This window comes from Scyliorhinus torazame, chromosome 15 (assembly GCF_047496885.1).
Source record: "Scyliorhinus torazame isolate Kashiwa2021f chromosome 15, sScyTor2.1, whole genome shotgun sequence".
In the NCBI taxonomy this organism is placed as follows: Eukaryota; Metazoa; Chordata; class Chondrichthyes; order Carcharhiniformes; family Scyliorhinidae; genus Scyliorhinus; species Scyliorhinus torazame.
Genome location: NC_092721.1, coordinates 199856549 through 199879461, shown reverse-complemented (window position 1 = coordinate 199879461; position 22913 = coordinate 199856549). Strand labels below are relative to the sequence as shown.

General features: G+C 43.1%; 1 protein-coding gene across 1 annotated transcript in view; it reads left to right on the top strand.

The window, feature by feature from the left end:
* The window catches only part of uvrag (UV radiation resistance associated gene), a 403204-nt gene that overhangs the window by 208020 nt on the left and 172271 nt on the right, over positions 1–22913 (top strand). Inside the window, exons 9-11 of the mRNA XM_072477416.1 lie at positions 5174–5258; positions 13447–13534; positions 22495–22555. Of these exons, the coding sequence (XP_072333517.1) occupies positions 5174–5258; positions 13447–13534; positions 22495–22555 (234 nt within the window). The remainder of the gene's footprint in view (positions 1–5173; positions 5259–13446; positions 13535–22494; positions 22556–22913) is intronic.

Here is a 22913-nt window from a genome sequence, read left to right as displayed (position 1 = left end):
TAGTTCAATTCCCCTGTTTTATCACCTTTGTTCTTGAGTCACCAGGTATCTGTATGATACTGCCACGTGGTTCAAGTCCGAGTAATGATCAATAATCCAATACACCGATTAATAAGATAAATCAAAGCACATTTATTATACACAGTAATCACTACTCATGCACAAATTCTACGTTTAAGCTACTTCTACAACTAACCGGCCTATACTTAACTTGGAACTGACCCACCAGGTCAGGGAAACAAATGGCCTTTCGTTCGGGTTCTGAGCCTCCGGGATTCGAAGTTGGTACAGATTGATAGCTAGGCGCGCCTGTCTTGTAGTGAGCATTGAATTAAGACTTACAGTTTCGATCAGCTGCTGAAGAGTGAAGAGCTGGAGAAGCGGTGGAGAAGAGAGCGATTTGAACTTAGGGCTCAATTCTTATAGTTCCCAGGGGCTTCCCGCCTTTCCGGGCGGACCCTGTACCTGGTCCCAAGTGATTGGACTTTGTCCAAATCGCTTGGTTCGATTTTCTCCAATGCTGGAGCGGTTCCCTGATCGATGGGCGGTCTTGAGGTGCTCGTTCACCTCCTTTTGTGTGGGCTTCTGCTGGCGCCGAAGAGTCTGGTTTTGCTTTGTGTGTCTAAATGTTGCTTATTGTTCCCGGGGATTGCTCATTAGTATGCAGATGGCTGGTGTTTTGTTATGCTGATGGTTGCTGGTATTGATCTTGTCTGGCCTTTCCAGAGGTAAATACACAGCCAACCTCCAGCTGCTCGTTTTTGTCCTGTTGCCTGACTTTCCCATCAGCCTTTGCCGTTTGCCATTTTGAATCGGGAGTTGGCCATTTTAAGTGGCTACAAACCGTAGCACCCGGAATAAACCTATGCAGACACTGGGAGAACGTACAAATTCCACACAAACAGTGACCCGAGATGTAATTGAACATGGGTCCATGGCGCTGTGAGGCAGCAGTGCTAAGCATGTACCATTGTGCTGCCCCCATCAGCTGCCCATTGTTGTATCCACCCGATTTTTATCCTTCCACTGCTTTCAATAGTAATCCACAATGGTAGATTGCACCTAAGTAGGAAGTCCGAATCTACCCCCAAGTAAAAGGGAAAGAAGGAAATAAATATGTAATGTAATATTTATATGAAGTTGCAGATTTTTGAATTACAGCCAACACCCAAGTTAGGGTTATCTCTGGTTCAAAATTTGAGACCGGTTTCCCAAAAGGTTTTGAATATCAACTGAGCTACAAAATCTTGTTCAGTGAAATTGATTTTTTAAAAACTAGCATACTCTAATATTCTGAAATATGAGGCAATACTTACATCAAATTTGGAGCAGCAGAGGAAACAGCAAAACTCCGAACATGATCTGAACCCATGCTTGTATTTTGTCATCTAACCTATTGGCAATTTTGCAAAGTTCCACTCAGTCATTTAAAAATTATCGAGGTTCAGTAAACTGGATTTAAAAACTATTCGGGACAGTGGATATAATTGTCAAAAGGGATTCGAACAGTTAAGAGGCTGGACAGGATGGGATTTCAAAATAATAGGTGGCCTATTTTAGAGAGCTTGTCAGATTATCAAGCAAACCTGAATACGTTGCTCTTCGCTCATTTATCCAAGTCATCAACATTGACTCTAGTAGCTGTGGTCCAAGCACTGATCCATAGATTCACTAAAATGATACCAGGAATGACAACCATCATCATTGTGAAATTGGGATCCTTTCCCCATAACAGAAGATTGAAATGCAAATATTCCAAGTAATATAAAGTAAGTAAGGAAAAAGGTGAATATGTGATTAAACACCATGGGTGGTATTCCCCGTTCCTGCGGCTAAGTGGCGGCTCAAACAGAAAATCAGCGGGAGGTTTAAGTGATACAAATCAGTGCAAAACCCTCACCTATTCCGGTGAGGGGCTAGCACTGGCGCCAACTAAAACTCCCACCTCCCGTGCCACGAATGGCCCGGTCTTGGGCCGCGCATGTGCATGGCTGTCGACCTGCAATGGTCGCGCTGTCAAACATGGCGGCGGCAGTGTGTGGAACCAATCCGCAACCCCAAAGCCCACCCTCTTGACACCCCATCACCAGAGCCCCCCCCACCCCCGGCCAGCGGCATGGATCCTGGCAAAGTGTGGCGGGGTTGGACACAGTCCGCAGTCGCCATCGCTAGGTTCACTATTTGTGTGAGCACACGTGTCCCGCACCGTAGAGAACTCGGCCCATCGCCCGATGAGGCGAGGCGCCAACGGCATTGCGACTGCACATGACGCGCGTAACGGTGATGCCAGTTTGGAGGGGGCAGAGAATCGCAAACCAGCGTCAAACTCCCGGAGCAGGCCCTGATTCTGGCTGTGGAATCAATTCTTCGCCCGATTGCCAAAATACGATTTTGGCATCCAGCAACGGAGAATCCCGCCCCTTATATTTAATGTTACAGAGAACCAAGAGTGTTTCATAGAGGTTGATGCTGAATGCAAGAGAATAGTTTTATGAAAAGAAAATCCTGTTTGACTGATTAGGGTTTTTTGAGGATGTAAACAGCATGGTAGGCTTGAGGACCCAGTCGGTTTGGATTATCTGAAGGCACTTGTTAAGGTGCACACAACTAGTTTGTTGCACAACATTAGGTCTCATAGGATCACTGGTAATATCAGCATTGATTGAAGATTAGATTAATGGACAGAGAAGGAATAAAAGGGTAATTCTCGGATTGACAGGGTGTATCTAGTCGGTATCACACATTAGTGTATGTGCCTCAAGCTGTTTGCAATCATCAGTGGCTTAAATGAGGGAGCCAAGGGAAATGCATCCTGTGATAATACAAAGCTTAGTGGGAAAGTAACCTATGAAGAAGTGCAAAGAGATATTGATAGATTTGAAGAAGGCAGATAAAGTATAATGTGAGGAGCAATGAAACAATTCACTTTGGTAGGAAAAATAGCAAAGCAGGATATTTTTCAAAAGTTGAGTGACTAGTAAATGTTGGTATTGAGTAGGATTTGAGGGCCCTTGCACAAGACACAAAGTAAACATGCAGGTATCCAAATAAGTAGGAAAGCAGTATGTTGGCTTGCACGGAGGTTGGAGAATGTGTAGTTATAATTATTCCAGGCTTTGGTAAGACCTGCATCTGCAGTACTATGTCAAGTTTTGATCTCTTTACCTATGCAAGGATATACTTGTCTTGGAGCATACACAGAAGTTCACTAGATTGATTCTTGGGATGATAGGAAAAGGGAGGGTTGTTCCAAGAGTGGGGATTGAACCTATAATCTCCAGAGTTTTAGATTAGAGCTGATCTCCATGAAACATTTCAGAAGGACTTGACAGAGTGGATGCTGAAATCCTATAGCTTGAAGATTACAGTCTCAGGATAGACTTCAGCTATTTAGAGCTGAGATAAATAGACATTTCTTCATTCAGAAAGTTGTTGAATGCTGTTTATTGAAAGGCTGCGGATGCAAAGTCAATAAGTATGTTTGAAATTTTTGGGCACCATGGGAATCTATTTATATATGGGATTAGGATTAGAAAGTGGAGTTGATGTCGAAAATTAGCCAAGTTTTTATTAAATGGCGAAACAGGTTGAGGGACTATCCCTCTCCTAATTTATGTAATTGGGAGAATGCGCAAAATTGGCTGCTGAGTTAACTTACATAATGTGCTAACAAAAGTAATTTGTCGGTTCTGAAATGCTTTGAGCTGGCCTGAGGGTATGAAGTGCAATTGTATTGACATTGGTTCCCTTTCCCCCTTTTCCGTCATGGATCTTACTCTTTACACCATGTTCTTAGACCATTTGATTGACTTGCATCTCAGTGGCACAATAGTCCAAATTGGCCCGTATATGCCAACTCAACAGTTGCTAGCAGCATTTAAGTAATGAATGAAACTGACAAAACAGCATATTGTTTATGATGTAGCAGGGTAGCGGTACTTTTTCGGTACTTGTTGGGTATTGTGCAAGTGAAATTGTAGTTAGCCAATGTCATTGGCTTGTTCCTTTCAACTAAATATATAAAGTATTGGGACCTACTCTTAAGTGCTGGCAGTTTATGTCAATTCTTGTACAAATAAGGAGTCATTGACCGTGTCATTTTGGTTGAAGAGCAGGAAGTAAATTATCTGTAGTTTGCTTCTTTCCTGTCGCCTCGTTTTGTTTGAAGGCATTGTCTATTGTTGTAATCCAGGTCTAGGAGGCTTTGATTGAGAGTTTTGTCTGGCATTTTAACAATGAGCGATAGCATAACCGAGAGTGATCCTACCCTTCCCTGATGTGCCTCATACACTCCTTTTCTGGAAATAATGATCAGGGGAGGAAACGTGGTTGATTTTTCTTTTGCCCCTAGGCTGATTCAGATGAATAATATAATGAATTGAATTTCTTTGCTTTGATCCTTTTCCTGAAGTGACCTGTTTTTAACCCAAGCAGTAAACATAGTCTACTTTTGGCTTTGGACACATTCCCCTGTCAATCCTAAAGTCCTTGAGAGCTACTTATCATGATAACATCAAGTGGGCACTGTAATTATATTCTGCTGGGAAATTTATCTAGAAAGTAAATCGAAAGTAATTTCCTCCATAAAACTTTTAATATAAAATGTTATCTGCCTGTGGTAACATCTCCATCAGCATCTGCCCCTCATAGTATTTGCATGCAGCCAATTAATCCCCCAAGCTCTTTTTGGGATAGAGAATTGAGCTACTTTAATTAGAAGTTTGACCCTGCGCAACAAAAATGTCATGTTAGCCTTTTGTTTTATCAGCAATAGTAATTGGCTGCCTTAATTTGTTCAGTTGACGCACCATTACTTGAAACCAATTACGTGACTGTCTTTAATTTTTTTAATTTTAACTTGGAAAATAATTCCATCCTGTCACAAATGACAAATTGCAATTCAATGCATGAAATACTGAGGAAATTACATGTACATAAACAGTGTGTGACTGCATTTAACCTGAAGCTGGAATAGATGCTGAAAAATACTGAGTGTGATTCCTGTACTAATTTTCCGATGTATGCACTTCTCAAATAAATACAAATTGTATTATTTTATAATCATAACTAAATATAAATCAATATAAAAACAAGCTAACTCTTTTTAGTTTCCTTGTGTGTTCATTACAAATGAAACCTGAAAAGTTGACTCTTTGTTGCCCCCTCCCTCTAGAAAAAGTATTCACGGATAAACGGCATTGCTTACAAGTGGAGGACTCGTCATTGGATGAAAAAAGGAAAGAGTGCATAGCTAAAAGGTAAACACTTCCTAAAAAGTTCAAGCTGATTTATTGCCATTTCGTGCATGTTTTGATTTTCCGTGCGTGATGGATGTTATATTAGTAAGTTGCAGTGAAACGCTAACCAAGCGATTGATCTTTCATTATACTACCTGTCGCACAATTTTAAATGATTGTGATGTAATTCTGATACAATTAAAGCTGTAATTAATCCAATCTAAATGCTGTGCATAATGTTAAGAATATAAAGCAAAGCTGGCATATAATTTTGTTGGTCAAAACCTTTGAAATTTGCCTTTGTTAAGAAACGCAATGAATTTCGGGGAAAGAAAATTAAAATGATTTCTAAGGTTCGGGTTGGGTAAGGGTGATGGAGGAATTTTCCTGGGGACTGGAAATAGTAAATGAATTATATGAGCAGGAGAAATTTTTCACCATGACTCCATTTGCTGGTCTTTGTATTTCCGCATGATTCAATTTCATATATCATATTTCATATTATTTGTGATAACTGATCAAATGGTTCATTTTGATGTCAATATTCATGAAGCATGTGCTACATAGTAAATTTGCAACCTTCACAAATCAGACTTTTACCTTGGACTCCTGTACCTACGCTAGTTTGTTATTAATTTGTTCATGAAATGTGTTGAAGATTTATTCTTGAATAAGTGAAAGCAGTTGTTGTTTGTTTTGTGAACTCCAATGAAACTATGCCGAATTCCACTGATCTGGTTGGTAGGAAGCATGTGGCTCATTGTTCCTATCAGCTGTTTGTAATGTTCCCAAGACCCCTCCTGGTTTTTGTCTGTGAGAATTGGATATTTGTGCCAATATTCCTCTTTCAGCATTTAATTGTCCATGGAAACCATGTGAGCTGAAGTTGGGAATTTACCAGATTTCTTTACTCTGGAGCAGACCACATTTCCACTTCCTTTTTCCCTATCACATTCCTGTTTCTCCGTAACTTCTGAGAGCTACAGGTGTGGCCTTTGAGGCAAAGGTCAAGTGCTTCAAGTCTCCCTCGTCTCAACCTCTTGTTTTCCAATTGACTTTCTTTGTTCTTTGTTCTCTCTCCTCTTGCTCTTGTTCCCTAGTTAATTACTCCTTCCTCCTTTGCTCCCTTTTCTTATACATCAGTAACAATTCCATATATATACTGACAAGAATGTTTATCAACGGCACCAGACAAACCCTTAACCCTTCACCTTAACTCAGAATCAAAGAGTTGTCTGGATTTACCACCCAGTCTATGCCTAGGAATGAATTTGGCTCATTTAACTGTCTTCTATCAAACAGTTCAGATTACAATAGCGTTTACACTCCTAACCTCCCACTCGGATCCGTATAAACTACTGAGGGAAGGAATTAATGCTTTCATTGCCTGTTATCGAAGTTAGAAAGCCAAGTCATGAATCATAATTGGCATAATTTCAGCTTGAATATGGAGTATAAATTATTCGGTGATCACTTGCTAATGAGTAAATATTTAGCCAGAAGGTTAATTAACAAAATAAGTTCTAAAGGCAGCTCCGTTATGTTGCATTTTAGTTGTAACTGCTGATTAAAAATTTACAGATATAGGTCAATTGATACAAATTAGTGAGATTCATTTTCTAATCCATATTAGATAGCATAGGGGAGGGCAAAGTGCAGGAGGGCGATAGTTATAGGGACTCTATAGTATGGGGCACAGATCGGCGCTTCTGTGGACGTGAAAGAGACTCCAGGATGGTATGTTGCCTCCCTGGTGCCAGTGTCAAGGCAGAGGACGTAGTACACATAGGTACTAACGACATCAGCAGGAAGAGCGATGAGGTCTTGCAGAAGGAGTCCAGGGAGTTGGGCTGTAAGCTAAAAAGCAGGACCTCTAGGGTTGTAATCTCAGGGTTACTCCCTGTGCCAGTGAGGCTAGAAATAATAGGATAGTGCAGCTAAATATGTGGCTAAACTGGTGGTGTAGCAGGGAGGGTTTCAGATTGTTGGACCACTGGGATCTCTTCCGGGGCAGGTGTGACCTGTACAAGAAGGACTAGTTGCATCTAAACTGATGGGGCACCAATATCCTGCCTGGGAGGTTTGCAAGAGTCACTCGGAAGGATTTAAATTAGTACGGCACGGGGGTGAGAACCAGAGCGTTGCTTAGAAGGTGTAATAACTGAAGGGGAAATAGAGAACAAAAATAAGAGAACAACATCACCCTGTCTGCTCAAACGCAGTGGTTTGAAGTGTGTTTGTTTCAACGCCAGAAGTATAGCAGGTAAGGCAGATGAACCCAAGAGCACTTATTAGTACTTGGAACTATGATGTTGTGGCTATCACAGAAATGTGGTTAAAGGAAGGGCAGGATTGATGCTGAACGCTGGAGGATATAGATGCTTCAGGAGAGATAGAGGGAGATGTAAAAGAGGTGGGGGCGTAGCATTACTGGTTAAGGAGAATATTATAGGCTTACTGTGGGAGGACACCTCGGAGGGCTCATACAATGAGGCAATCTGGGGAGAGCTCCTGAACAGGAAGGGGGCAATCACAATGTTGGGCGTTTATTACACGCCCCCAACTGCCAGCGAGAGATAGAGGAGCAGATAGGTAAAGAGATTTTGGATAAGTGCAAAAGTAACAGGATTGTTGTGGTAAGGGATTTTAATTTCCCCTATATTCACTGGAACTCACTTAGTGATGTGGGCTTGGATGAGGCAGAGTTTGTAAGGTATATCCAGGAAGGCTTCTTGATGCAATATGTAGATAGTCCAACTTGGGAAGCACTGGACCTTGGTATTAGGGAATGAGCTTGGACAGGTGGTTGAGGTTTCAGTAGGGGAACATTTTGGGAGTAGTGACCACAGTTCCTTAAGTTTTAGGGTACTTTTGGAAAGGTACTTTGCGTTAAGGTGCTAAACTGGGGAAAGGCAAATTGTGATAACATTAGACAGGAATTGAAGAACTTGGATTGGGTGCGGCTGTTGGAGGATAAATTAACATCGGACATGCGGGAGTCTTTCAAGCGACAGTTGATTAGGATTCAGGAAAGACACGTACCTGAGATAAGGAAGGATAAGTATGGGATGTTTAGGAAGCCTTGGATAACGAGGGATATTGTAAACCTCGTCAGAAAGAATAAGAACAGAACTAGGAGCAGGAGTAGGCCATCTGGCCCCTCGAGCCTGCTCCACCATTCAATGAGATCATGGCTGATCTTTTGTGGACTCAGCTCCACTTTTCGGCCCGAACACCATAACCCTTAATCCCTTTATTCTTCAAAAAACTATCTATCTTTATCTTAAAAACATTTAATGAATGAGCCTCACATGCTTCACTGGGCAAGGAATTCCATAGATTCACAACCCTTTGGGTGAAGAAGTTCCTCCTAAACTCAGTCCTAAATCTACTTCCCCTTATTTTGAGGCTATGCCCCCTAGTTCTGCTTTCACCCGCCAGTGGAAACAACCTGCCCGCATCTATCCTATCTATTCCCTCCATAATCTTATATGTTTCTATAAGATCCCCCTTCATCCTTCTATATTCCAACGAGTACAGTCCCAGTCTACTCAACCTCTCCTCGTAATCCAACCCCTTCAGCTCTGGGATTAACCTAGTGAATCTCCTCTGCACACCCTCCAGTGCCAGTACGTCCTTTCTCAAGTAAGGAGACCAAAACTGAACACAATACTCCAGGTGTGGCCTCACTAACACCTTATACAATTGCAGCATAACCTCCCTAGTCTTAAACTCCATCCCTCTAGCAATGAAGGACACCATTCCATTTGCCTTCTTAATCACCTGTTGCACCTGAAAACCAACTTTTTGCGACTCATGCACTAGCACACCCAGGTCTCTCTGCACAGCAGCATGTTTTAATATTTTATCATTTAAATAATAATCCCTTTTGCTGTTATTCCGACCAAAATGGATAACCTCACATTTGTCAACATTGTATTCCATCTGCCAGACCCTAGTCCTTAGCCTATCCAAATCCCTCTGCAGACTTCCAGTATCCTCTGCACTTTTTGCTTTACCACTCATCTTAGTGTCGTCTGCAAACTTGGACACACTGCCCTTGGTCCCCAACTCCAAATCATCTATGTAAATTGTGAACAGTTGTGGGCCCAACACTGATCCCTGAGGGACACCACTAGCTACTGATTGCCAACCAGAGAAACACCCATTAATCCCCACTCTTTGCTTTCTATTAATTAACCAATCCTCTATCCATGCTACTACTTTCCCCTTAATGCCATGCATCTTTATCTTATGCAACAACCTTTTGTGTGGCACCTTGTCAAAGGCTTTCTGGAAATCCAGATATACCACATCCATTGGCTCCCCGTTATCTACCGCACTGTTAATGTCCTCAAAAAATTCCACTAAATTAGTTAGGCACGACCTGCCCTTTATGAACCCATGCTGCGTCTGTCCAATGGGACAATTTCCATCCAGATGCCTCGCTATTTCTTCCTTGATGATAGATTCCAGCATCTTCCCTACTACCGAAGTTAAGCTCACTGGCCTATAATTACCCGCTTTCTGCCTACCTCCTTTTTTAAACAGTGGTGTCATGTTTGCTAATTTCCAATCCGCCGGGACCACCCCAGAGTCTAGTGAATTTTGGTAAATTATCACTAGTGCATTTGCAATTTCCCTAGCCATCTCTTTTAGCACTCTGGGATGCATTCCATTAGGTCCAGGAGACTTGTCTACCTTTAGCCCCATTAGCTTGCCCATCACTATCTCCTTGGTGATAACAATCCTCTCAAGGTCCTCACCTGTCATAGCCTCATTTCCATCAGTCACTGGCATGTTATTTGTGTCTTCCACTGTGAAGACCGACCCAAAAAACCTGTTCAGTTCCTCAGCCATTTCCTCATCTCCCATTACTAAATCTCCCTTCTCATCCTCTAAAGGACCAATATTTACCTTAGCCACTCTTTTTTGTTTTATGTATTTGTAGAAACTTTTACTATCTGTTTTTATATTCTGAGCAAGTTTACTCAATCTATCTTACTCTTCTTTATAGCTTTTTTAGTAGCTTTCTGTTGCCCCCTAAAGATTTCCCAGTCCTCTCGTCTCCCACTGATCTTTGCTACTTTGTATGTTTTTTCCTTCAATTTGATACTCTCCATTATTTCCTTAGATAGCCACGGTCGATTTTCCCTCTTTTTACCGCCCTTCCTTTTTTTTTAATAAGGAGGCTTTTGTACGGTCTAGAAGGGTGGGAACAGTCAAAACCCTTGAGTATAAAGAAAGTAGGAAGGTACTGAAGCGGAAAATTAAGAAGAGTCATGAAAAGTCCTTGGCAAGTAGGATTAAGGTGAATCCCAAAGTTTTTTATTCATATGTAAAAAGCAAGAGGGTGGCCAGGGAAAGGATTGGACCACTTAAGGGCAATGGGGGAAATCTACATGTTGAGCCAGAGGAAATGGGGCAAGGTACTAAATTAGTACTTTGCATCAGTGTTCACCAAAGAAAAGGACTTTGTGGAAGATGATTCTTGGGTAGGGTGTGTGGACAGTCTGGGTCATGTTGACATCGGAAAGGAGGAGGTATTGGGTGTATTAAAAGACTTTAAGGTAGATAAGTCTCCTGGGCCGGATGGGATTTATCCCAGAATACTGAGGGAAGCACGGGAGGAAATTGCTGGGGCATTAACTGACATTGGCTACAGATGAGATCCCAGAGGACTAGAGAATAGCTAATGTGGTACCTCTGTTTAAGAAAAGTAGCAGGGATAATACCGGAAACTATAGGCCGGTGAGCCTCCCGTCGGTAGTAGGTAAATTATTGAAGAGAATTCTCAGGGACAGGATTTATACCCATTTGGAAACAAATGGACTCATTAGCAATAGACAGCATGGTTTTGTGAACGGGAGGTCATGCCTCACTAACTTGATTGAGTTTTTTGAAGAGGTGACAAAGATGATTGATGAGAGGAGGGTGGTGGATGTTGTTTACATGGATTTCAGTGAAGCCTTTGACAAGGTGCCTCATGGCAGACTGGTACAAAAGATGAAGTCACACGGGATCAAAGGTGAGGTGGCAGGATGGATACAGAACTGGCTCGGTCACAGAAGGCAAAGGCTAGCAGTAGGAGGGTATTTCTGAATGGAAGGTTGTGACTAGTGGTGTGTTGGGCCTCTGTTGTTTGTAGTATACATAAACGATTTGGAGGAAAATGTAGCTGCTCTGATTAGTAAGTTCGCGGATGACACCAAGGTTAGTGGAGTGGCAGATAGTGTTGAGAATTGTCAGAGGATACAGCAGGGCATAGGTTGGAGACTTGAGCAGATAAATGGCAAATGGAGTTTAATCCAGACAAATGTGACGTAATGCATTTTGGTATATCTAACATAGAGGGGAAATATACTGTAAATGGCAAAACTCTTAGGAATATAGAAAGTCCGAGAGATCTGGGGGTGCAGGTCCACAGGTCTTTGAAAGTGGCAACACAAGTGGACAAGGTTGTCAAGAAAGCATAGGGAATGCTTGCCTTCATTGGACGGGGAATCGAGTATAAAAACTGGCAAGCCATGCTACTGATGTATAGAACCTTGGTAAGGCCGCACTTGGAATATTGCGCACAATTCTGATCACCACACTACCAGAAGGATATGGAGGCTTTGGAGACGATGCAGAGGAGGTTTACCAGGATGTTGCCTGGCCTGGAGGGTGTTAGCTATGCGGAGAGGCTGAATAGACTCGGACTGTTTTCATTAGAGCGACGGAGGTTGAGGGGCATGGATAGAGTGGATGGCAGGCACTTTTTCCCAGGGTGGAAGTGTCAGTCACCAGCGGGCACAGGTTTAAGGTCCATGGGGCTAGTTTAGAGGAGATGTGCGAGGCAAGTTTTTTTTTTTTTTTTTTTTTTTTTTTTTTTTATAAATGTTTATATATACAGAGGGTGGTGAGTGCCTGGAACGCGTTGCCAGGGGAGGAAGCAGATACATTAACGGCGTTCAAAAGGCATCTCGACAAATACATGGATAGGATGGGCATCGAGGGATATGGCACCAGGAAGTGCTGAGTGTTTTGGCCAAGGGTGGTATCATGACCAGTACAGGTTGGAGGGTTGAAGGGCCTTGTTCCTGTGCTGCTTTGTTCTTTGGTCAGCGGTGCCCCTAGTCCTAGTAAACGTGTATGTGCCCAACTGGGCCGCTCGGAATTTATAAAGAAGACCATGGCAGAAATCCCTGACATAGTTACACACTGACTCAGAATGTGGGCTGGCTTTAACTGTATACAGGACCCATTAACGGACCAATCAAACCCCAGAACAGGGAAAATGAACATGGCTAAGGAATTGAGGACGTTCATGGAGCAGATGGGGGCAGTGGATCCATGAAGGTTCTTCTCACCAGTCCACAATGTCTACATCCGCATCAACGACTTTGTAGTGGGGAAATCGGTGCTTCCTGAAATAGTCAGAGCAGAATACTCCATGATTGTAATCTCTGACTGCACACCGCATTACTTGGATGTGAGGTTGGTGATGGGCTGTGCCCAACGACCTGCATGGAGGTTGGACACGACCCTCTTGGTCTTCTGCCAGAAAGCATCACAGGAGCAATAACTTTTGTAGTGGAGTTGTGGGCTGAGCTGCACACTTAGTGAATGTATCACTGCAATTTGAGGTGTTTTAACTGTGACCAGTGAAATATACTGTTGCCCATGCAAAAAGTAGCAACCACTTTTATCAGTTTTGTGTCATGCTCATAATGCTGCTAGGATCCAGGGGCCAGACCCTCTACAGCTTCTGCTTGTTCCAGGGTAGATTTGCTGGATTCAGTAAGGCTGGTGGTAGAAAAACCCGGTTGTTAATGAGCAATTCCCTTTGCCTCTTGTAAAGATCCTAACTCTTGCTGCCAGGTGCCTTCTGCCACCTTAATCAGGTGATATGCTTCACTGAATGTTCAGCAGAAATGAACCAAACCCATTTATCTTCGTCTGATAATTACATGACTATTTTTCAACAACTGTTAACAGGAAGATCCTTCATTTATCATCGTGCTTTTCACAGTATGAGGACATGCCACAGTGTTATGTAATCTGAGATAATTTTGAAGTGTCTTCACTGATGCAATGTAGGAAGCCAGTTTGCATAAAGCATGCTCCCTCAGATGCATTTTGGAAGTGATGGAAAATTCCCTCAATTCATGACTTGTTAAGTTGTTTGCAAGTGCTGTGTTAAGTAACGTATTGCTTTATTTAATAGAGAGCACTTCCTGAAGACCAACGCTCAACTGAATATTCGGTGTCGGCAGCTGTTGTCGGAACTATTTTATATTTACCCTGTTGAAATGGTAAGGTTAATGCCTTTTATCATCTCCCCCCCCATGTGCGCGAGGTTTGGAAATTTCGCTTTTCCAGAATTCATTGATGTTCATGATGAAACTTCCTTTTTAGACAAGTGTAGGAGCATCCCAGGGTGACTTTTGAAAGTCTCCTTTTCTTATGTGACAACATAATTGCCAACTAGTGACCCTCCAGTTTAGAAGGGGGCAGAGCAGAGCTAAGTGATGTTTCCCTGTGATTGAGCTAGCTCCAAGATGATAGGCCTGATGATAAAAGGTCAGAACCAGGCCAACTCTAGTAGATATTGTAATATGTGCAGACAGATAATAATCGTACTACAGAGCACTATTAATGATTGAGCACTCAACCTGTTGGAGGAATCCATCATTATTTTTATTTCGTACAGCATGCCATGCTTTAATGGATGGGATTAACTTAACTGAACTGCGAAAGCAGTGGGTAGCTTGCTAGGGTGCTGTGGTATCTTCCAGGTATCTAGATCCTAAGATCTTCGCAAACCAGTTGGTCATGAAGTCTAAGTTCACCGTTACACTTGAGTAAAAGAAACAAAATATATAAATGAATTAAACTTGAAGATAGAGTGCACTGTGAGAAGGATAATAACAGATTTCACCAGAATATAGATTGGTGAAATGGGCAAGATCAGCGAAGATGAAACAATGCAGTGAGGTATAAAGTGATACATTTTGTCAGGAAGCCTGAAGAGAGGAAACGCAAACAAATAGAACAATGATAACTTTCGTTACACTTTTAACATAGTAAAATCATCCGCCCTCCCCCCCAACACACACACACACACACACACACACAAACACACACACACACACACATACACACACACACACACACACTAGCGCAGGCCACAGTTTCACTGATACCCAAAAAAGATAAAGACCTGATGGAATGTGGATCATACAGACCCATTTCACTGCTGAACATGGATGCGAAAATACTCGCAAAGGTCCTGGCCAAAAGACTGGAGGGCTGTGTACCAGAGGTGGTTGCAGAGGACCAAATGGCCTTTGTCAAGGGTAGGCAGCTCACAGCGAACATCAGTATGCTGCTGAATGTAATAATGACCCCCCTCTGGGGAGAGAGCACCAGAGGTGATAGTCTCCCTGGACGCAGAAAAGGCCTTTGACAGAGTCGAATGGAAATACCTCCTCGAGGTATTGGAATGGTTTGGGCTAGGAGCGGGGTTCACCACCTGGGTGAGGCTCCTGTACAACGCTCCCAAAGTGAGCGTCCGAACTAACACCACCAGCTCTGAATACTTCCAGCTGCAGAGAGGAACAAGACCAGGCTGCCCCCTGTCCCCACTCTTGCCTTCAAACAACCGCGCAACCTCAAACAAACCATTGTTTGCAGCAAACTACCCAGCCTTCAGAACAGCGACCACGACACCACACAACCCTGCCATGGCAATCTCTGCAAGACGTGCCAGATCATCGACATGGATACCACCATTACACGTGAGAACACCACCCACCAGGTACGCGGTACATACTCGTGCGACTCTGCCAACGTTGTCTACCTCATACGCTGCAGGAAAGGATGTTCCGAAGCGTGGTACATTGGCGAGACCATGCAGACGCTGCGACAATGAATGAACGGACATTGTGCGACAGTCATCAGGCAGGAATGTTCCCTTCCAGTCGGGGAACACTTCAGCAGTCAAGGGCATTCAGCCTCTGATCTCCGGGTAAGCGTTCTCCAAGGAGGCCTTCAGGACGCGCAACAACGCAGAATCGCAGAGCAGAAACTTAGAGCCAAGTTCCGCACCCATGAGTGCGGCCTCAACCGGGACCTGGGATTCATGTCGCATTACATTCATCCCCCACCATCTGGCCTGGGCTTGTGAAATCCTACCAACTGTCCTGGCTTGAGACAATTCACACCTCTTTAGCTTGGGGTTACCCCTATCTCTGGATCTGTAAACACTTAATTAACTGCAAATGCTCGCATTCTAAGCATTGTCTTGCATCTTTGAATTTGTCTATATATATGTTTCTGGAATCTACCTCTTCATTCACCTGAGGAAGGAGCAGTGCTCCAAAAGCTCGTGTTTGAAACAAACCTGTTGGACTTTAACCTGGTGTTGTAAGACTTCTTACTGTGCTCACCCCAGTCCAACGCCGGCATCTCCACATTATGATTTTATCAGGCAGAGCCAATCTGGTTTTGTGAAAGTGAAATGGTATTTAACTAATCTATTCGAGTTTTCTGATGAAGTAACAGTCAAGGTGGATAAACAGGGAAACTGGTAGATGTGTTGTCCTTGGATTTTCCAAAAAGCTTTTGATAAGGTGCCACATCAAAGGTGACTCCACAAGATAAGAGCACATGGTGTAGGGGGTAAAATATTAACATGGATAAATATCGGCGAGCAGAGAATAGGGATCAATGGGTCATTTTTGGATTGGCAAGCTGTGACAAGTGGAGTACACAGGGATCAGTGCTGGGTCCTTAACTATTTACAATCTAAATCAATGGCTTGGATGAAGGGAGCAATTCTATGGTTACTAAATTTGCCGATGACACTGAGAGATAGGAAAGTAAGTTGTCAAAAGGAGGTAGATTAGTCTGCAAAGGGATATAGATAGGTTATGTGAGTGGGCAAAAATTCAGCTGGGCAGCATGGGTGGCACAGTGGTTAGCACTGCTGCCTCACGGCGCCGAGGTCCCAGGTTCGACCCCGGCCCTGGGTCGCTGTCCGTGTGAAGTTTGCACATTCTCCCCGTGTTTGCATGGGTTTCGCTCCCACATCTCAAAGATGTGCAGGATAGGTAGATTGGCCAAGCTAAATTGCCCCTTAATTGGAAAAAATGATTGGGTACTCACATTTTTTTAAATTTTTTAATTTCAGCAGATGGAGTATAATGCGGGAAAAGTGAACTTGTTCACTTCAGCAGGAATAACAAAAGCTGTATACTTTTTAAAATGAGAAAGATTGTATACCCCAGTGGCATAGAGGGATCTAGGTGGCCTGGCACATGAATCACATAAAGCTAGTTTTCAGATCCAGGAAGTGATTAGGAAGGCAAATGGAATGTTGTTGTTTATTGCAAGGAAAATGGAATATAAAAGTAGGAATGTTTTACTACAGCTGTACAGGACCTTTGTGAGACCCACCTGGAACACTGCAGTTTTGGTCTTGTTATTTGGAAAAGATCTATAATTGTGTTAGAAGCAGTTCAGGGAAGTTTACTGGATTCATTCCTGGGATGAAGAGGTTAGACCAGGTTGAACAGGTTACGACTACACCCTTTGGAGTTAGAAGAATGACAGATAGAACATAGAACATTACAGCGCAGTACAGGCCCTTCGGCCCTCGATGTTGCGCTGACCCGATAATCTTACTGAAACATACAAGATCTTATGGGAACTTGATTAGATGGATACTTCGAGAATGTTTTCTTTTGTGGGGGAGATCAAATCTAGGGGACATGGTTTAAAAGTAAGAGTTCTCACTTTTAAGTCATAGATGCAATATCTTTTCTCCCAAAGATTGTATGATGTGCAGAATTCTCTTTCACACAAAGTAGTTGGGCATTTGTCTTTCAATTCATTTAAGGTAGAGTTTAACAGAGTTTTGTTAGGCAAGGGAGTCTAGGGTTATGAGGGCAGACAGGAAAGTAGAACTGAGACCACTACCAGATCAGCCATGATCTTATCGAACGGTAGAGCAGGCTCAAAGAGCTGAATGGCTTCCTGCTCCTATGTTTCTTCCTATGTTCCTCACTGAAAATTCTATGGTGGGTTGCAAACATTAGCATAAATTGTACCAGTTTGTTCTGAAGTATGTTAAAGTGGCAAATACAGGTACCACTATGTAGCTGTGATGTTCTCTTTAAGGTATTATGGTAGTGTGGCCCCTTTAAGGGGGCGAGCTCCATCCCATGTGACTGATTTGGGACCAATCACAAGGGTGCACATGAACCCTGGCCAATGGGGAGTTTCTGAAGGACCCGGAGTGCAAGACCCCGGGCAGTGTGGACCAGGGAGCTGAAGTATAAAGACCTGTTGGATAGTGTTCTGTACCTGTTATCTAACTGATCAACAGGCACCGTTCAGAGCCAGGCATGGTTATGACGATTGGAAGATTTTAGGAATATTGTATTCGTAAAGTTTTGTTTTTAAAAATACCAAATTCCTATTTCTTCATGCATTCACTCCAGGAGGGAATCATTTTTCAAAGCAGTCTTACAAAATAAACTAAAATATTGGGTTTAGGTGTTGTGCCCTGGTCACTGTTAGGGTCTGGTCTGGGATCGTAATATGGTCCTCCGTACATGACAGGAACCCAAGGAGTGGGAAGAAATCATGGCATCAAACCAAATCCGAGGTGCGGGAGCGGACCAACCGCCATGTTTTCTGGTGTTTGTATGCTTCTGTTGCAAACGAAGGGGGTACATTGAAGCACATTACTGTACGAGGCTAAGCGTGCCAATGCAAAAAGAAAAAGAAAACGGCAGCAGCACCACTGAATGTAGTGGAGAAGAGTTCTGAAGAAGTGTATACAATGCATCAGTTGAATGCAATCCAATTGAATAAAACGGCTCCGATTGAAATTGTCTAAAATGGAATTCTACACCGGGGCTCCGATGAGCGGAGTGGGTCAGCAGACCTTCCGATATCTGCATACATGAATACAAACTTTAAGCTTGAAAGGCACATCAGCCAAGCTTTTGACGTACACCGGGGAGATTATGAAGATCCTCAAATCAGCCAAAACACCAGCGGCCTATAGGGGGCAGGAGGCCAATCTGCCTTTGGTTGTCATGGAAGGACATAGGCCCAGTCTATTGGGAAGATGCTGCTTTCAGTGACTCAACTGGCTGGAAATCTTGCAAATATCTGACGACATAAGGCGTCTTTGAGGTATGAAGATATCTTCCACAAAGAATTGGGCCGAATTTTTCACCCATGTTCGTCAGAGCCAGACCGTACGCATTGCATCAGTAGGTTGAAGCAGAGTTAAAGAGATTGGAATAGCTGGGGCAGCACGGTAGCATTGTGGATAGTACAATTGCCTCACAGCTCGAGGGTCCCAGTTCGATTTCGGCTTGGGTCACTGTCTGTGTGGAGTCAGCACATCCTCCCCGTGTGTGCGTGGGTTTCCTCCGGGTGCTCCGGTTTCCTCCCACAGTCCAAAGATGTGCAGGTTAGGTGGATTGGCCATGATAAATTGCCCTTAGTGTCCAAAGTTGCCCTTAGTGTTGGGTGGGGTTACTGAGTTATGGGGATAGAATGGAGGTGTTGACCTTGGGTAGGGTGCTCTTTCCAAGAGCCGGTGCAGACTCGATGGGCCGAATGGCCTCCTTCTGCGCTGTGAATTCTATGATAATCTATGATAATCAAGCTGGTGCAGTTTTCAGTGGGCGGCACCGATAGTCCCTGTCCTTAAACCTGATCGGTCGATAATTTGTGGTGACTATAAGCTGACAATCAAGCTGCCCAGGTCGATTAGCATCCGATTCCCCGAACTACACCAAGCTGGTGGGGGGCCTCACCTATTCAAAATCGGACCTCAGTCGCATCTAGCTGCAACTTTAAAGTTGGATGAGAAGGCTTGCTACAATCCATACCCATAAAGTTCACTAAATTGCCGTTTGGCGTCACTTCAGTCTGCGCTTTCTTCCAGCGCATGATGGAAATCTGCAGAGAATTCCTATGGTGATGGTTTACCTTGATGTGCTAAACACTGGCACAACACGATAGCACAAGTGGATAGCACAAGTGGATAGCACAAGAGGCTTCACAGCGCCAGGGTCCCAGGTTCGATTCCCTGCTGGGTCACTGTCTGTGCGGAGTCTGCACGTTCTCCCATGGTCTGTGTGGGTTTCCTCCGGGTGCTACGGTTTCCTCCCGCAGTCCAAAGACGTGCAGGTTAGGTGGATTGGCCATGGTAAGTTGCTCTTAATTACCAAAAAGGTTAGGAGGGGTTATTGGGTTACGGGGATAGGGTGAAAGTGAGTCGAATGGCCTCCTTCTGCACTGTATGTTCTATGTTCTGTAACACCAACCTAGAGGAAGTATTGAAGAGGTTTTGGGATGTAGGGGTCTGCCTAAAACGCAAAACATGGACTTCTCAGACTCCGAAGTGACGTACCTAGAATTTTGCGTTGATGTGGCAGGATTGCACCCATTGGAAGGGTGGGTCCAGGCCATGCACGTAGCACAGTGGTTAGCACTGTTGCTTCACTGCAGCAGGGTCTCAGGTTCGATTCCTGCTTGGGTCACTGTCTGTGCGGAGTCTACGCATTCTCCCCATGTCTGCGTATGCTTCCTCTGGGTGCTCCAGTTTCCTCCCACAAGTCCTGAAAGACGTGCTTGTTAGGTGAATTGGACATTCTGAATTCTGTACCCGAACAGCTGCCTGAGAGTGTGGCGACTAGGGGATTTTCACAGTAACTTCAATGCAGTGTTATGTAAGCCTATTTGTGACAATAATAAAGATTATTATATGATATGTCCCAAAAATGTCAGTGAGCTGAACTCCTTCCTTGGCAAGGTCATTTACTATGCTATGGAAGGTTTATTTTTAATCTAGCCGCAACTTTGGCACCATTATACCACCTATTTAGGAAGAATCAGTGGTTGCAATAGAGGGAACCTCAAGAAAAAACCTTCCGAGTCATGAAACAAATATTAGTCATTAAACCTCTTGGTGCATTTTGAGCTGTAGAAACCAATCATGCTGACAGTGACATGTATCCTTACGGTATAGTGGTTATTTTATCCCACAAAATGGTCAATGGTTCAGAACCAATCGCCTTTACTTCAAGGACCCATTCTGAATCAGAACAAAATTACACCCAAATCGAGAAAACGGGCTTAGTGGTTATATTCGATGTGATTGTCCGTGTTAATTTTTATACATAGTTTTGCGGTAGTGCCACGGAACTTGAGGAGGGGTTGGGGGATGTGTCAACATGACCCCTTTAAGAGGCAAACTCCACCATGTGACCGGTTTGGGGGTGAACCGCGCAGCAGCGCACAAACGCTGGCTAATGGGGAGTTTGCGCAGGGTCTTGGGGGCAGGCCTCTGGGCAGGGAGCTGAATTGTAAAGACCTGTTGTATAGTATTCTGTGCCTGTTACCTTAACTGTCTTTGCCTTTCATCAATAAACTCATTTGTTTATTAATGGAAGCCTCCAATATATATCTCAAGCCACCACTGGTATAAAAGAATTTTGATTTGAATTGAATTGCTGATGTTTGAATTGCTTAGAACTTGCAAGTGTGCTTTCTTTTTCTCCCACAAAGAAAAAGGACAGTGTGGAGAAGGTGGGGAGGTGCAGGATAGTGTTGGTGATTGAATAACAGAAAACAAGCAAGAGATCTGAAATACAGAAGGCAATGTTGCAAAGTGTTATACTGGAGGAGAAAAAAAGTGACTCTCTCCGCTAGGGATCCGGGTTCAATTCCAGCCTTGGATGACTGTCTGTGTGGAGTTTGTACATTCTCCCAGTGTTTGTGTGGGTTTCCTCTGGGTGTTCAAAGATGTGCAGGTTAAGTGGATTGGTCATGATAAATGATCCCTTAGTGTCCAGGGATGTGCAGGTTGGGTTACTGGGCCAAGGGTGGAGTGGATCAGTGCTGATGGCCTCCTCCTGCACTGTAAGGATTCGATGATAGTCCTTCCCTTTATATGAATATATATCACTTCTAGAAACCATAAGCAAACCACATTACGAGCTTGACTGATTATCATAAATTGGTTCCCAATCAACAGCCTTTACTCCTGTATTATTTGTATTATGAATTGTTGTGACTTTCCGTTACAGCAAAAAGAAATATTCAACTGCTCCCCACAAATATAACTGATAATTCTTGGGGCAGCATGGTGGCGCAGTGGTTAGCCCTGTCGTCTCACTGCACTGAGGACCCTGTTCAATCACTGCCCCGGGTCACTGTCAGTGTGGAGTTTGCACGTTCTCCCTGTGTCTGCGTGGGTCTCAACTCAAAACACAAAAGATGAGCAGGGTAAGTGAATTGGCTACTCTAAATTGCCCCTTAATTGGAAAAAATAATTGGGTAATCTAAAATTGAAAGAAGTTGTGATTGTAAGAAGTTTGGCATTCTTCCTTTTGTCCTGATGCGTGCAAGACGAAAAGCTTCGACAGCATGACTTTCTTTTCAGCAATATATCTATGTACCTCTATCAACTTCAATTCTGAAAATGTCAATAAACCCGGGCACAGTGATTCAGTTTTAGAAGTGCAGCTTGATTTCTCTCCTGGGTGGCCCCCAAAACTGTAATTTTAAGATTCTGCTCTCATTTTCTGGATTCCCCACAAGAAGAAATAGTGCACCTCAATGTACCCTCACAGATCAGTTTATCACCTTAAACTTGATTAGATCATCCCACAATCGACTGAACTCAGCAGAATATAAGCCAAGTTTATGCATCATGCCTTTTAAATTTAACCCTTTAAGTCATGATATTCTGATAATCCGTGCTGCTGAATCTGATTCTGATGAATTCGAGCCAAAGGCTGAAGTGCAGTAACTAAAACTGAACACAGCACTTTAGATGAGTTTTATTCAAACATCTGTACACAGAAGCAATACTTCCTAACCTTTGAATTGCAACACTTTTGAGATAAAAGGGCACGTCCCTTTTTGACGACTACTTTTTAATTGTCCATTAGATTTAAATAATATGTACATAAAAGTATTCTGGCTTGGCATTCCAATTTAATTTTGTGAGATGGATATCTGAATTCACTTCTTTCTTGATTTGTTCAAAGCCTATTAAGTTTAAAACCTGTCCAAGTATTTCATTAAATTCTGCAGTTAGAATAAATATCATGGCATTAGGTAGCTTTAAATTTGACATCTGTGGCTGGCTTCGATTTGAAGATTAAAACTAAGTTCACGTTCCTGTACATAACATCAAATGTCAATGGTTGTAAAGTTGCCCAATTTTTGTCTTCTGCAGAATGACCAGAAGGATTATTTTATGTGTGGAGTCAAACTACCAAATTCAGAAGACTTTCAAGGTATGTACATCAGTTTTTATTTTAAAGGGCTTTGTTACCGTATTTCTTGAGGGTGACTAACTTACATCCAAATGAGAGTCTGATTTATATTATCAAATGGACAAAAAATACCAATTAAAATGTTGCTTACAACTGTACCGGAAAGGGACAAGATTTGAAATGAAATGAATGAATGAAAGTCGCTTATTGTCACAAGTAGGCTTCAAATGAAGTTACTGTGAAAAGCCCCTAGTCGCCACTTTCCAGCGCCTGTTCGGGGAGGCTGGTATGGGAATTGAACCATGCTGCTGGCACGGTTTTACATCGTACTCTCAGTATCTAGTTTTACTATTTTAGATGCATGGTGTTTGTACATAAA